At 35.4% G+C, this 16605-nt stretch overlaps 1 protein-coding gene across 1 annotated transcript in view; it reads right to left on the bottom strand.

The window, feature by feature from the left end:
* skd (mediator complex subunit skuld) overlaps positions 1–16605 on the bottom strand; it is a 505637-nt gene that overhangs the window by 180496 nt on the left and 308536 nt on the right. The window contains exon 16 of the mRNA XM_090376037.1: positions 12325–12486. Within this exon, the coding sequence (XP_090232163.1) occupies positions 12325–12486 (162 nt within the window). The remainder of the gene's footprint in view (positions 1–12324; positions 12487–16605) is intronic.

Raw genomic sequence — 16605 nt, 5'->3', positions numbered from 1 at the left:
AAAAGTTCTATGGCATAGGAAGCTTTGTATAAATTGGGGTAGATGACCTCTCAAGCCGAAAGAGTGTAGATCTTTAAGAACACTATACCGCCAGGTGGTATCAAAGGCTTTCTGAATATCTAGATTAATCATCACCAGATGCTGTCCCCTTATGAAGGCATTACGTATATTTGATTCTGCTTTTATCATTACGTCTAACGTGGAACGGTTTTTCTGAAACCCGTACTGATTACTATTTAGCAAGTTGTTAGTTTCCAGGAACCAGATTAACCGTCTGTGAACCATTTTTTCCAGGACTTTGCCTAAACAATTGGTCAGTGAAATTGGCCTATAGTTATGTGGAAAGGTATGATCCTTTCCGGGCTTTGGGAAGGCTAGAACTATTGAGTGACACCAGGAAACTGGGTAAGCATTTTCTAAGAATATTCGGTTGTAATAGTTTAACAATGATCTTTTTGCTCTGTTGTTCAGTTGTTTTAACATTATATAGTAGATCCCATCTGGACCAGCAGCGCTATTTGATGTTTTATTGAGCGCTCCAAAAAGTTCTGTTAATGTGAATGGCTGGTTATATGGATGTGAAATTCTCGTGGAAAAATTAATCTTATGCTGCTCTGCAGTTTTTTTAATTCGCTGAAAGGTTGGTTTGTAGGAGGCTATTGCTGATATACTGGCGAATGATTCCGCTAAGGCATTTGCTATTTTTCCCGGGGATGACCATTCTTTCCCTTCCCAGTTTAGTATCGTAGCTGGGGACTGAATGTATTTGCCATTTAGTGTTTGTATTTTTCTCCAGATAATTCTGCCGTCTGTATCCTTGTTTATGCTCGAGGAAAAGCTAATCCAGGCATCTTTCTTTGCTTTTTGTCTTATTTGGCGGAACTGAGCTTTCAGTCTTTTGAAGTTAGATTGGTAGTTGTGGGAAATTTACGAAATAAATTCCAAGCTCTATTTTTGTACTGTTTGGCGTGTGTGCAATCTTGATTGCACCAGTAATTACTATGTTTCCATTTCCCCGGGAAAGATTTTGGTATTGCGGAGGTAGCAGCTTGTAATATTTGTTTAGTTACATGTTCTGTGACATTGTCTATGGGTTGAGATTGAATTATTTTATTGTCTAACTGCACGTTGGTTGCATATTCATACCAGCGTGCCCTACGAAATTTCCAAGTGGAGCAACGTAGTGAAGGAGAGTTTGCCCATGTTTGCAGCTTGCAGAGAATCGGAAGGTGATCACTGTTTAGTGGATTTTCAAGAACTGACCACCCCATAATAGTATATACGGAAGGAGAACAGATTGACAGGTCTATTGCACTCATGGATCCTGTCGAAAAATGAATATAGGTAGGTTCACCAGTGTTCAGAAGGGTAAGTTGATAAGAGTCCAGAAGGGATTCTATTAACTTGCCTCTCTTGTCAATTGTTGGAGATCCCCACATCGGATGATGAGCATTAAAGTCTCCAAGTAAGCAGAAAGGAGACGGTAGCTGTTCTATTAGTTTTTCTAGGTCATCTGAAGAAAATGAGAAATTAGGAGGAATATATATAGATGCTATTGTAAGAGTGATGCCAATTTCAATGCGTACTGCCACTACTTCAAAAGGAGTCTGAAGAGCAATATGTTTGGAGGGTACGTTGTTTCTTATAAGAACCGCCACTCCTCCACGGGCTGGAGAGTCGATATTTCTATCTCTTCTAAAGATAGAGTAATTTTTTATAGTAGGACGCACTTGTGAATTTAAATAAGTTTCCTGTAGGGATACGCCTGCTGGATCATAACGGTGGATGAGATCACATATATCATCTTTTGTACTGCGAAACCCTCTACAATTCCATTGAAGAATTCTTTCCATTAGGCGGTTTTGTTGGTTGTTTTTGTTTCTGACTGCTTTTTAGTTGTGACTTGTTTGCATCGATCCGATTTTCCTTTATCTTTCTTTGGGAAGTAGGGACGTGTTACGTCCATCTCATCAGTCGCATGAAGTTCTAATATGGCATCTTCTGGGTCATTGTGCTGGTCAATATCCATTCTGGTTGAATTTGGTGGTTTCAGTACCATGGTTTCTGTCACTTTTTGTTTTGCTGTTGGGTTTACATTAGCTGGAATGGTAATTGGGGTATTACTGGCTTGTTCAATTTTTTGTTGCGAAGGACACTGTTTGGGGGCAGAGAGCATGGAGCGTGCCCAATTAGCGATAGACATATTTGGGGGAACGGGAACATCTGTTTGTGTACCTGTTGACTGAAATTGTTTAGCAGCCGTTGCATATGTACGTTTTGGATCTGTTTTTAGTATTTGCCTTCTCGCCTCTGGATATGTCACTTTATTCTCAATTTTATATTTCTGGATTTTTTTTCCTTGATTCCAAAGTTCGCAACTTTTGGAAAAAGCTGGGTGATCACCCTTACAGTTTGGGCAAACAGAAGTCGTAGCAGTGCATTCAGTTTGATTCTGCTCCTTCGATCCATAAATTGGACATACTGACTCACCTCGACATGCTGTTTGGGAGTGTCCATATGTTTGGCACTTGTAACACCTGAGTGGGTTTGGGATGTAAGGACGGACACGGCAATGGAGATAGCCTGCTTTAACAGATGATGGTAGGATGGGAGAGCATGGAGCGTGCCCAATTAGCGATAGACATATTTGGGGGAACGGGAACATCTGTTTGTGTACCTGTTGACTGAAATTGTTTAGCAGCCGTTGCATATGTACGTTTTGGATCTGTTTTTAGTATTTGCCTTCTCGCCTCTGGATATGTCACTTTATTCTCAATTTTATATTTCTGGATTTTTTTTCCTTGATTCCAAAGTTCGCAACTTTTGGAAAAAGCTGGGTGATCACCCTTACAGTTTGGGCAAACAGAAGTCGTAGCAGTGCATTCAGTTTGATTCTGCTCCTTCGATCCATAAATTGGACATACTGACTCACCTCGACATGCTGTTTGGGAGTGTCCATATGTTTGGCACTTGTAACACCTGAGTGGGTTTGGGATGTAAGGACGGACACGGCAATGGAGATAGCCTGCTTTAACAGATGATGGTAGGATGGGAGAGCTGAAAGTAAGAATTATGCTCCTAGTTGGAACAAGAACACCATCTTTTCGAGTCATAATTCTCCTTGCTTGTATGACTTTTTGTTTACTTAGCTCTTGAACTATCTCCTCCTCTGATACAGCTAACAAGTCCCATTCTGCGATTACTCCCTTCGAGGAGTTTAAGGTGGCATGGGGAGTAACTTTTATTGGTTGTCCGCCAAAAGTAGTCATGTTTAATAATTTTTCGGAATGCTGGGATTTCATGGTCTCTACAAGAAGATCCCCTGACTGGAGCCGCTTTACTGTTTACTCGATGCATTTTTGGACAAGGAATGGGGACAGTTTACTCAGAGGCAACTCTGATAGAGAGTGTAGTATGAGGAATGCTGGTATTTCCTCTTGTGGGGTTGTTTTCAACCTCTTTGGCTGAGAGTAGTCATTTTCGGTATCATTTTCTAGTCTTGAGCTCGATGGCTCTAAAGGCGGAAAAGAACTGTTTTCCATCTTTGCTCCTTTCAGCCCCGGGAGAGTGGATTTCTTCTCCCAGGTTACCGGCCCCGCCACGGGGAGGCAGGAGCAGTGCCGCTAGAGTGACCAAGCGGTATAAGGGTTAATGTGTTAGTTTAAAGAGAAAAAAAGAAAGGTGGATTTCCTTCCTGTAACTTAGTTACAATTCGTAATACTAAGTTAACAAATAATTAATGGGAACGTAAGAAAATTTTTACAAATGAATATAACTGTAGCTTTGACAAAAACACTCTAGAAATCACTCAGGGAATCGCTTGATCACTATAACGCTTGGCACCCGGGGCCGGCTGACAGTGAATGAGCTCATAGAGATGTGTGAGCAAAATGTCACTGAATTATCCGACACTTCAGACTCAGTTCGACCAGAAAAGCACTTGACAGAAGGTTCCAGCTCGATTGAAAAGTGCTTAAAAATTTTAGAAAACATAGACTCCAACGAAGAACACGTTATAGCTACAAAGCAAGGAATAAAAAATTATTAGCTTGCTACGAAGAAATTCTGCGTGAAAAAAAGAAGGCGCTGTGTCGTCAGACTAATTTGTTAGATTTTATGAAGCCATCGACATCGAAATAACTTTTTTACGTAACTCATTTATTTTTTTAATACATAATTTGTATTAATATGTATAAATAACTGCAATTTTATTAAATATTTTTCTTTTAAACTAGTGTTTTTGTTAGTCCTTGGTCCCAATTAAACAAAATTTATATGTATTTATATGCAAAGTTGTACCCCGACTTACGCGAATTCGACTTAAGCGATTTTTTTCATCGGACCCACCTATCTCGTAACTTCGGGGTATTACTGTATATATATATATATATCTTTTCTCTCTGTGTATATATATATATATACACACACACACACAAAGAGAAAAGACTTAAAAAAAGTATACAGGGGAAGAGTAATAAATATTATTCAGTTGTAATTAAACTGAATGGCTATGTTTAGAGAAAGTCAAGCTACAGATTTTCATCCAGTGTTCTATAGAGTTATAATCTTGGTAATTAATTGACAAGGAGATAACTATACTTACTTTTCACTCTATTAATCATAGAAAAGGGGGAAAAAACACTTAATTTAAGAAAACAAAACTGAGGGTGCCTGAAATGTAATGCACTGCATACATTAACTAACTTGTTTCTAACATATTAACTTGCTGCATGGTGGATTTACATATGAACAGTTACCTAATTACAGCAGAAACTGTTAGGTCACTTTTTTTTTTCTAAATCTTTGTTCATTATATGTGTTTTAGTTGGAGTCGTATAATTAAACCTGAGGGGATGTGGGCATCAATAAAATGTATCACTTTTACATGCTGACAGTGCATGTGCTTTAATTCTGTATTCCCACTCTTTGTAAATGAAATGTTGCGATGGATTTCATTCCTACCATATACAGTTGGACCTCTCTTTAACAAACTTCCATATAGCAAATTTTTTTGATTTCCCCCTGGTCATTACATTGAAAATAGTTTCCATATAGCAAACTGATTTCGAGAGACCTGGGTAAGCATAGTTCACACCTCTGCCCTTAAGGCAATAGAGCTGATGTTTTAGAAAGCAAGAAAGCTCTACTGTACCGAGAAGTTGAGCTGGTCAACTGCTATCTAGTGTCCCCAGCCACTGGCAAAAATTAAGGCATATTCCTGACGTGGATCAGTTCTGCTCAACCTGGTTTCTACTGTAAACACCCTATTAGAGAATTAAGAGAGTGATTTTCCTTTATCCCAGAAATTCATCTCATGTTTCACAGAAATGAGGAATCCACAATTCACTAAATTTCACTGGTCTGTGTTTACATGGTAGGTGCAAGTGGTCCCTAAATTAGTTGTGTTTTAGCTGCTGTGAAAGAAACACAATGTCTAAGAAGAAATCCCCAAGCATAGTGGAAAAAGTGGGAGTGCTTAATAGTGTAGATTGGGGTTGGGGCATAAAAAAAAATTAAAAAAAAAAAAAAAAAAAAAATTAAATCGCTTTAAAATGTGGTATCCCTGCCAGTAGTGTGTTAACCAATCTGAAAAACCTTGTTTTGATTCTCAAACTGTTTGAGGAAACGGGACCCAGTCAGAAGCATTCAAAATTATGCCTGTATGAAGATGTAGATGAAGTTGTTTTTAAGTGGATGAAGTTGATTCAAGACCAAAACATGCCAATATCAATCAGGGCCATTAATAAAAAAAAAAGGCTATGGAGTATGCCTCTTTTCTGGGGATAAAACATTCCAAGTCAGTTCTGGTTGGTTGGAGAAATTTAAAAAGCACCATGCCATACTCAAAAAAGTTATTTCTGGTGAAAGTGAAGTTGTAATCAGACACTGTACCCATTGGAAAGAAACAGTTTTGAAAAAAATCATGGAGGACTATGAGCACAAAGACATATTCAACGTTGATGAAACAATTCTATTTTTAAAATGTTTTCCGAACAAGACTCTGACATTTAAAGGTGATAAATAGTAAAAATAGTAATCAGAGGATTTAATGAGAGGTTGGTGCAAATATAGGTGATAATGAAAAACTGAAGGTAATAGGCAAGTTTTAGGCAGATAAACAATCCCAATGTTTCAAAGGAGTAAAGTTGTTAGAGTTGGACTACAACAAAAAATCTTCAATGACATGAAATTTCTGAACATTGGATTTTAAATTTTGATAGAAAGATGACGAAAGTAAACAGAAAAATCGTGTTGATTGTCAACAACAGGCTTGCCCACCTTCACTCGGTAATTTCGAAACTTACAAGTTGTGAAGCTTGTTTTCTTCCCCCGAATACCTCATCTAAACCAATGGACCAAGGCATTATCAAGAATTTGAAAATGCACTACTAGCGAAGGTGCATACTGAAAAAAATTATACTATGAATAGAAACCAACCAACCTATAGATTCTGTTATAGATTTGGGGATGCGCATATCAGAGTTGGTGAAGGTGTGGAGTTAAGATGCGACAAACAACGATTAAGAATGTCTTACAAAAAGCAGGTTTTGATAAAACATCAATTAATAGCAATGAGAGATAGGAAGTACTACAAGATACTGAGCAATCTTGGGAACAACTCCAAGACAGAGGTATGATCAGTGGAGAAATTGTTCTTGACAAATTTTTAGGAGTTGATAATGATGTCATAGTAGCTAAATATCTGAGTTAGTTTTGGAGAGTAATGAAATCACAACGTTTTGGAGAGTAATCAAAGAAAATATCAATGATGAGTTGGATGAAAATGAGGGCAACAAAGGCAATATCAAACCTTTCCAAACATGAAAGTTGGCATAATTTGAAATTTTGCTTTGAGGCCTTCAGTGTGAAGAAAATGTGCCAGAAAATATATTTGAGTGTTTAAACAAATGCAAACATTTTTATGAATATTGTACAGTAAAGTACAGCGTACAACAAAAAATAACCAAATATTTTACTAAATAATTCTTAAAAGAATACTAATATATTGTTATATATATATATATATATATATATATATATATAGAAATAAAGAGGAATTTACCTTAATGCTTTTTTTGTAGAATACTTTTATAGAAGTGGAGGAGAAATTGTTGAAGGTAAACATAAGAAAAGCACCTGGGGTGAATGGGATCTATCCAGTTATATTGTGGAGGCAGCAAAGGAAGTAAACAAACCCTTAGCCATAATTATGACTTCCTTGGACTCAGGGGAGGTACCCATAGACTGGAGATGTGTAAATGTGATCCCAATTCACAAAGGAGGATCAAAAGGCGACACAAGTAATTACAGACCTGTTAGTTTAACTTCTGTTCCAGGGAAACTAATGGAGGCACTATTTAAAGAAGCACTGCAGGATCATCTAGACAAGACTTCAGTTATAGCTAGGCCACATGGGTCTGTTGAAGGGAAGTGTTGTCTGACCAATTTGATTAGATACTATGATGTGATCACAAAGGCACAGGACGCAAAGAATAATTTTGATATCGTCTATTTGGATCATAAAAAAAGGCTTTTGACACTGTTAGGCAAATTGCTTCTATGGATAAAGGGATGGTTGAGTGGGAGAAGAAAGGGAGTGGTAATCAACGGACACAGCTCTTCGTGGACTAATGTTATTAGTGGAGTTCCCCAAGGGTTCCGCGTTGGGTCCATTGTTGTTTTCTGTATTTATTAATGATATTGATAATGGCTTAATGTACAAGTTTGCAGACGATACGAAGGTCGGCAGGGTTCTTAATGACACTAATGACAGTATGCTGCTGCAACAGGATCTAGAAAAGATGAGCAGATGGGCTGAGAGGTGGCAACTGAAATTTAACATTGACAAATATAAAGTACTGCATGTGGGAAGCAGTAATCCCAGAGTAACGTATCAACTGTGTGGTACTACAATGACAGTGGTAGAGAATAAAAAGGATATAGGGGTAATTGTGCAGGCAGACATGAAGTTTTCTAAACAGTGCAGGCAGTCTGCAAGAGTAGCTCATGGTGTCTTGTCAATGATATACAAGAATTTCTCTAGCAGCGATAAGGCGGTGATTATCCCCTTATATAAGGCAATGGTCAGGCCACACCTTGAGTACAGTATAGAGGTGTGGAGGCCTCATTTTAAGAAGGATGTAGAGCTGCTCAAATGAGTACAGAGAAGGGCAACAAGATTAGTAAATGGAACAAAGGGTTGCTCTTACGAAGAAAGGCTAAAGTTTTGCAAATTACAGTGTCTGGAGACTAGGCACCTGCGAGGCAATCTGATTGAGGTGTATGAAGCCTTGAATGGTTTGAGCATTCTCACTGCTGATGGGATTCTTCCTCTTGCTCAGAATAATCACCTGAGAGGGCATAAATTCAAATTGAGGAAAGACAGTTGTAGGTTAGATGTGCGGAAGTTTTCCTTTAACTAGCGGGTGGTTGATTGCTGGAACAAACTTCCACCTGTTGTTGCAGAAGTTGACAGCTTAAATAGATTCAAGGCAGAACTAGATTTTTGGAGTGAGTGGATGGGTGAAATGAGAAGGGGGTTTTTTTTTTTTTTTTTGGCTGATGCTATATAAGCTTGCTTTCTTGCATCATGTGCCTTTACTAATGTTAATACTTCAACACAACACTCTCCTGAATTCAATTGGACGTAAAATTATTTCTTAATGGCTTCCTTCCCTCGTAGCCATATGAATGGTCCAACCTTTGAGGGAAGGAAGCCATTAAGAATTTAGGAGTGTGTTGTGTTGAAGTATTCTACAAAAAAGCATTTAGGTAAATTCCTCTTTATTTCTATATATTTACGTAGAAATGTACAATTCATTGAGCATCATAGCTGTGTTTTTAATTACTAATATATTGTGCACATCATGTAACTTGTCATTTATAATATGTAAGTATTAATAAATTAATTGTTTTAAAATGTTAGAAAATTTATTCATTCCGACTTATTTATGAATGTTGAATTATAGTATTTTTCATTGTTGAAAAGGTCGCATTTCTTTATAATCAAAGTTCTGTTTAACGTCTGGAGTTCACTTGAATTTTTATCAATAATTCACTAATCAATAGTTCACTTAGAGTTTTTTTCAAGTGAACTATTGATTTCGTTATATAGAGGTCTGACTGTTTGTGTGTGAATGCTGTCAATGTAAGTACTGCCTCCTGCATAAATACCAAGAAACTTTGTTCTGTCAATCCTGTTAACTGGTTATGTAAACTAATTGAGTGTGTCAGTTGTGTTCTATAATAAGTGCACTATTATTTCACATTACTTCATGCACATGAATGTAGGCCACTGGACTTCTGAAGACCAGTGCAGTTCATTTGTGTAATGTATTGGGCACCAGTTACATGCATTGACACTGTTCAAAGACAGATGCATATATGAGCCATATGAACTTTACAGGGGCATTGAGTGCATATTGTAATTTTAGTTTGTTTTGTATGATATTTCTGTTGCAAGGCTGAGTATAACACCGAAATGCTTGTATACTTAAAAGTTAACTATTCATTATATGCAAGTCAAAGGCTCAAATTCTGAGTCTTTTGTGGTAGAAGTTGTGAGTTAGTTGAAATTATAATGACTATAACATATTATGTTAAGAAAGTTGTAAATGAAGTATACTGGGTCTGAATTAAATGTGTACACTATATTCAGATATGCTTTCATTCATTAAAAATACATTATTTGCCTGTCGTGCTACGCCATCAGAATTTATTTTATTTAGCATCTACTAAACCCTTATACATCTGCTGACATTACAAAATGTATTGATTGTCAATGGGTTAAAGTTTAAACATTTCTGCTATATTTAATACAGTCCATTCCAGTTATTTGTGACACATTGGGACTAGGGCATTTTGGCCCGATTAAGCGGCTGCCCCAATTATCTGAAGTTTCACATAAATAGTTAAAAATACAATGTACCCCCCCCTTTACAATTGGTTCACTGTACAATCAAATCACGTTACGACGAACTCACCATAGTAAAGTACCGTTCACTATACGATACGTAGTAAGCACCGACCGGTCATTGTGATCACATTTGTGAATTGAATTTTAATTCTATTAAACAGCAATTCTAATTAGCAAAAATAAGAGGAATATTATCCACAGCTATAAAAGCAAAGATATATTAAGCACAAATTTCCCCTTTATTACCTTACCAATTAAAAAATTAAATGATATGTGAAAATCAGAAGAATATATGTGATAATCAGAATAATTAATACGTACTGTAATGTGTACATATGAACTAGTTGACATTTCTGTTCACTGACATTTGTGGGTGGGGGTTAAAATTAAAAACAGTAAAAAGATAAGCAATCAATAACAAAGAACACGGCACACACAAATTACAAGTAACACGATACGTGCAAGTGAGAACGGAGTAACGAGTTACAAAGCTTTAAAAATACAAATAAAGAGAAGATCTGAAAATTAATTTTTTTATATGATTGAAGATTTCATGGAAGTGTAAACACATTTCACCATAATAACCCACAGAATTCCAGCTGTCGGTATTATCGCAAATTCAGTAAGATCGAGTTTACTGTCCATTTATGACAGATTTCACTAACAGAAAAGCCCAATAAATAGGTGAATGCTAATTGTTTTTATTGTTTTATGGTTGTGACCTCCAGAATTTCGACCGAACCACGCGGTACCGTCGGAAACAATCGTAGAGTAATCTCCAGTCCTGCGGTCTCCTGCCCCAATTAAGCGAAGTAAACCTTAGCTATTTTCTCCATTGGTTTCTGTTTTTTTAAGATTTTCCCCAAATAAACGGCTGTCCCGATTAACCAGTGGCCCAAATAACCGGAATCCACTGTATTACTATCAGATGTTAAAAGCAGAGAGAAGTACTAGTTAGGAAATCAATTCTAGTTATAATATATATATATATATATAAGTATGTATGAATAGATATATTAGATAAGTTAGTTAGTTATTTGATTTTTAGGAGCATTAACAACTAAGGCCATATTGCTCCGGGATATGCAGTGGTCATTTCTGACCTTTCCGCATCCTTCGTATTTAGTGGTGACGGGCTCGAACCCCGGTCTAATCAAGAAGTGTGTGCTACGCACTGCTGCTCCTTCCCACCTGGCTACGGAGGCGCATTATATATTAGATAAGGTATGCATATTAGATAAAAATGTTGCTTTGCACTTTTAAGTACATTTGTCATACCTGACTTATTAAGTTTACATCAACGGAAACCTTTTTTCATCCACTGAAACTTTTATTTTTAAATTACATTTAATTTATATATATTTATTATTTATTTTTTTGGAAAAATCTCCTCTGCTTAGTAACAATTCACTCAGCACTATTTTTCAAAGAACCAATTAGAGGCACTAAGTGGGGGAAGTTTACTTTTTGACAGATGCTTAAACATTTGCATTTTACATTAATCTTTAATATTTTCTTACAATTCATTCCATTAATCAAAATCAGAAAGAAGAAATTGGATTTCGTATCTATACATGAACCAGGAAAGGTTTACTGTCTGATATCTACATAAGGGTTTTTTAATGATTCAATAAAAGGTGCCGAGAAATAGTTTTTTAATTCTTTTACATGGCCATTACTTTTAACAGTAGGCACCTCCATAGCCAGGTGGGAAGGAGCAGCAGTGTGTAGCACATGCTTCTTGATTAGACCGGGGTTCGAGCCCGTCACCACCAAATATCCTGGAGCAATATGGCCTTAGTTGCTAATGCTCCTTTAAAAAAAAAAAAAAAAAAAAACACCAAACCAAACTTTTAACAGTTGCAAATTTCAGAATGGCAAGTAGTTCTGAAATGATGCTTCTACAATACAAATATCTTATTCACCCAGTTGTGTTTCATACTTTTAAAGAAGTCTGTCTAATCTTTTCTTTCTCTATTAAAAATTCAACAAAAAGTGACAAAAATGCATCATGCCTGCAGATGTAACTGTTACAAAATATTTTTTGTTATAGTTCCTGAAGTTTTCCATTTTATCAGAGTATATATTTTGTTAGACAATGATTTCAATACCTTATTCATTCAGCTGTAATTCATACCTTAAAATAAGTCTGATCTTCACTTTCTCTTTTAAAAATTTTGACAAATATGCACCTTGCCTACAAATGTTACTAAAAATTTTTTGTTTTGATAAAATTTTTGTTGCTTTCTGAAATTTTCCTTTGTAGCACACATTCAGTGATCTCAAAAATTATACTTCATTTAAGTATTGTAATTATGACATCAAAGACTGTTTATTTAAAATAAAAATAAATAAATAAAAAAACATCAATTCAGTATAGAAATAAGAATAATTATGGAAATTCATACCTCTTCCAGCTAACTTGTGAAATTGCCGCCAAGTAAGCGGACCTGAAACTGTGTAAGTTGCTTCCCATAGCATTTGAGTTTTCTTCTGAACAGCTTTTTGAAGCAATGGCTGTAGAGATCGCAACAGCTGAACAATGTCATAGTTACTTGGTGGCAGTTTAACTGAAAATGATAAAATGATTCTAAATTTCAATATTGCAATGTAAAATACAAAAAATGAAAAATAGAAAAAAAAAAAAAAATAAATAAAACATTTTTTGAACTATAAGACAAGTTTTCAATCAGAAGGTAGTAGTAGTAGTAGTAGTAGCATTACTGGTAAATGATGCAAGAAAGGAAGCTTATATATTATCAGCAAAAAAAAAAAAAAAACCCTATACAGTTCACCCTTCCATATCTTCCAAGGTATACTAGATATGTGCAGTTATATTTTTATTAGTAGCTCTATGTCAGGAAAAATGTTTGGTCAAATGCTCAAGTGGGAAGGGAGCATGCACATCTAATTAAATTAATAGTTATTAGCATTTAACTCATAGTTTTTTGTTTAAAAAATCTTACTTACTACTGTACTACTTGATTTGAATTAGCATTAGTAGAGGCATATGATGCAAGAAAGCAAGCTTATATAGTATCAGCCAAAAAAAAAAAAAAAAAAAAAAAAAAAAACCTTCCCATTTCACCCATCCATTCACTCCAAATGTTTGTCTAGTTCTACCTTGGACTTATTTAAGTTGTTGGCAGAATTAGACAAACATTTGGAGTGAATGGATGGGTGAAATGGGAGGGTTTTTTTTTTTTTTTTTTTGGCTGATGCTATATAAGCTTGCTTTTTTGCATCATATAACTCTACTAATGCTAATTCAAATTAAGTAATACGATGTTTTTTTCAAAACTACACTTTGAGTTAAATGCTAATAACTATTAATTTAATTAGATGTACATGCTTTCTACCCACATGGGCATTTTGTCCAAACTTTTTTCCTGCCATAAGAGCTACAGATAAAAACATAACTGCATATATCTAGTATACCTTGGAAGAATTCTTTTTATTCTGCTATATTTTTAAATATAAATATTTTCATACAATTTTATTTTTATTTTTTGCTGTATTTGTGAATAGATCTGCTTTATTTCAAGAACTATAACTTGAAAACATTTACATATAATTATATTCTCTAATTCAGACCCCCTTCCTCTACAATCTGAATTATTAACACTCTACTGTATTGTAAAACATCTAGCATCACCTAAAACACAAAATCAAAACATATCTAACAATCTAGCATTAATAGCAACGTAAAATATAAAAGGCAACGCCACCACCATGATTAACATAACAAATGTATATGATATAAATCCAAAACAATAAAAAAATAAAAATTAAAAAATTAAAAGCAATCTTTGTTCTATTAAGGAAATTCTTCAATTCAATAAAAGAATCCAGATGAAACTCATTAATAACCACATTGTCAATAACTGACTGTACAGTTGATAATCACTTTTATATTTCATTGTAAATAAGTTTCAGTCTAGTTGATTGGCCAGGAGCATTACAAATTAATGAATGACAGTATATGATGAGAAATTATTTTGTTAATGCTTTGCAAAAAAAAAAAAAAAAAACCTAAATGATGCTAAGGCACATCTCAATTTAAGGTGTTTTAGGGTGGACGTTGCAAATAATCTGTTAATAACATTTTGTCTTCTTTTAACAGAATGAAAACAAAGAAAAGAGAAACGAATTTTGTAATTTTTGGAAGAAAATTTACAATTAATGAAAATTCAGCACTTTTATGGGCAAATTAGCGAGTTAGCAGAAAATGGTTGATGCCTTTGAAGAAATTAAAACAGGAGGCACATTAAGCACCTACAAAAGTATTTCAAAAATGAATCCTTCCAGTGATACAGAGTGAACAATTTGTTTTCATAGCAAGATAACTTTCAAAACATATATAAATGATTATCTATAAATTATTAGATGATATTAAAAATTTCTGTTAATTTTTAGAATCTTTAAGTGCTTTGTAAAGTGCCATAAAAACTACAGGTACGAACACAGAACCAGATCTGACATGAGTACTAATATTAATACAGGTTAAATGAGCTAAGGGCGCCTCTGTAGCCAGGTGGGGAAGGAGCAACAGTGCATAGCACACGCTTCTTGATTAGACCGGGGTTCGAGCCCGTCACCACCAAATACGGAGGATGCAGAAAGGTCAGGGAATGACCACCGCATATTCCAGGAGCAATATGGCCTTAGTTGCTAATGCTCCTAAAAACCAAAAAAAAAAACAAAAACCAAAAACAAAAAAATTATCTAAGAAAGCCAGAAAAGTTTACTCAACATCTGCCCAACCCTTCATTAAATTTATACTGTATATTCCCAGATTTACAAGATTAGGTAAAAATTTATTCTGAAAGTGAATAATCCTTCGGTTAAAAGAGTTTTCTTATATCTTGTCTTCAACTATTCTGCTTTACTTTAACTGCAGGTACTGTTTTATATGCAAACAAAACCCCATAGTTATGAAAACAACCTACAACTAATGTGTAGTTCTTGTTTCATCTCTAGTTTTGTGCACTGCTGTTAAAATGTCCAAATAATTTACTACTAATAATTTATTGCCCACTTTATATAAACTTAATTCAAGTATTATAGATACAAAACCCCTAAAACTTATAGACTGAATAACTAGATCATCAGATTGTCAACTGGAAAAGCTGATAATCAATGTATTTTAAATAATACAGAAATAAAATGGATAATATTAATTCTTTATTCAAAATGCTTTGTATAAGTGGAATCATGATTTCAATATATCTATTAGATAGCTTTGTTTCTTCCTGTCAAATATTACACGTGTCAGTTTCATTGAGTACAAATAAAGGATTTTTTTTTTTTTTTTTTTTTTATGAAAACTCCAAACACGAGAGGTATTAGAACCGATAGTACTTAGTACTGTGCCCAGGTTGGAAGTTGAGAAGATGAATGAAGATATTTGTTGACATTAGAGTTGAACTTCGGTAGACTAATTTTCAGGAAATACCTATGAAGGAGGGTTGTTCCAGAAAATGGCAGTTGAATGAATAAACGAGGAAGATGAAAAGTTGGTTCTGTGAGTTTGAAGTTGGACAGTAAATGGATGTTGGTGGCGGCGGCACGTGTTCGGACTGTTTTGAAAGAGAGAGCGGGAATTATAGAAGTCAATTCAGAAGAACAGTGCCTATGGAAGTATCTGTAGAAAAGGTATGCAGCAGAAACAGTACGTCTATGAAACAGCGAGTGGAGAGACTCTGTTAGAGAGGAGTCATTAATTAACATAACTGCCCTCTTCTGAATGTAATCTAGAAGCCTGAGAGAGGTTTTATGGGCACCACCCCAGATGTGGGAACAATATTCCATGGTAGGGCGGATTTTCGATTTGTACAGAGTGAACAGCTGTTTGGAAGAAAAGTAACGGCAAGAGCGAAAGAGAAAACCATGTCTTTTAGATGCAGAGGAAGCAATATTTGTAATGTTCTTGTGCCAAGGCAGAGATTAAAAGTCAGGGTAATCACCAAAAGAGATATAATTTTACCTAGAAATCGGAGTGTCACCAAAGATAAACATAGGAGCAGAAGAATCCTTTTTGTGAAATATAAAACAAGACCAAGTTTTAGAAGGATTGAAATCAACTAAGTTGTCTTTGCCCCACTGGAGAATTACCTGGAGATCGGCATTTAAGGAATGGTAGCAGATATTTGAGAAGTTGAAGCTGATTGAGCAGGGCAAGGTTTCTCAAAATGGAAAGTGGAATGCAATGTGCTATCATTGCCACAACTATGGATAGGATTTCCAGTCAATGGAAAAAGGTCATTAATATACAAGAGGAATAGAGTGGGGGAAAGAACTGAACCTTGGGGGACACCAGCATTAGTGGAGAAGTTAGAAGACAAAGAGCCATCTACCATCACCTTCAGTCAACGATCAGAGAGAAAACTGGATAACCAATTACAAAAAACAGTTGGCAAACCATAAGATGGAAGCTTGTTTAGAAGATCTTTATGCCAAACGCGATCGAAACACTTTGAGATGTCAAGAGCAACTGCTTGTGTTTCACCAAACTTTTCCATTGAATTTGTCCATAAATGAGTAACATAAGCCAGAATATAACCAGTGGATCGATACTGACGGAATCCATACTTGCGATCGTTGATCAGACTGAAGGTTTCTAGATAGTTTAAGAGTTAGCAGTTAATTGATTTCTCCATTACTTTAGAAAGAGTAGAAGTAATCACAAT

Source organism: Mastigoproctus giganteus, chromosome 1 (assembly GCF_048544385.1).
Source record: "Mastigoproctus giganteus isolate SK-2022 chromosome 1, ASM4854438v1, whole genome shotgun sequence".
In the NCBI taxonomy this organism is placed as follows: domain Eukaryota; kingdom Metazoa; phylum Arthropoda; class Arachnida; order Uropygi; family Thelyphonidae; genus Mastigoproctus; species Mastigoproctus giganteus.
This window is presented reverse-complemented; position numbering and strand designations above follow the sequence as displayed.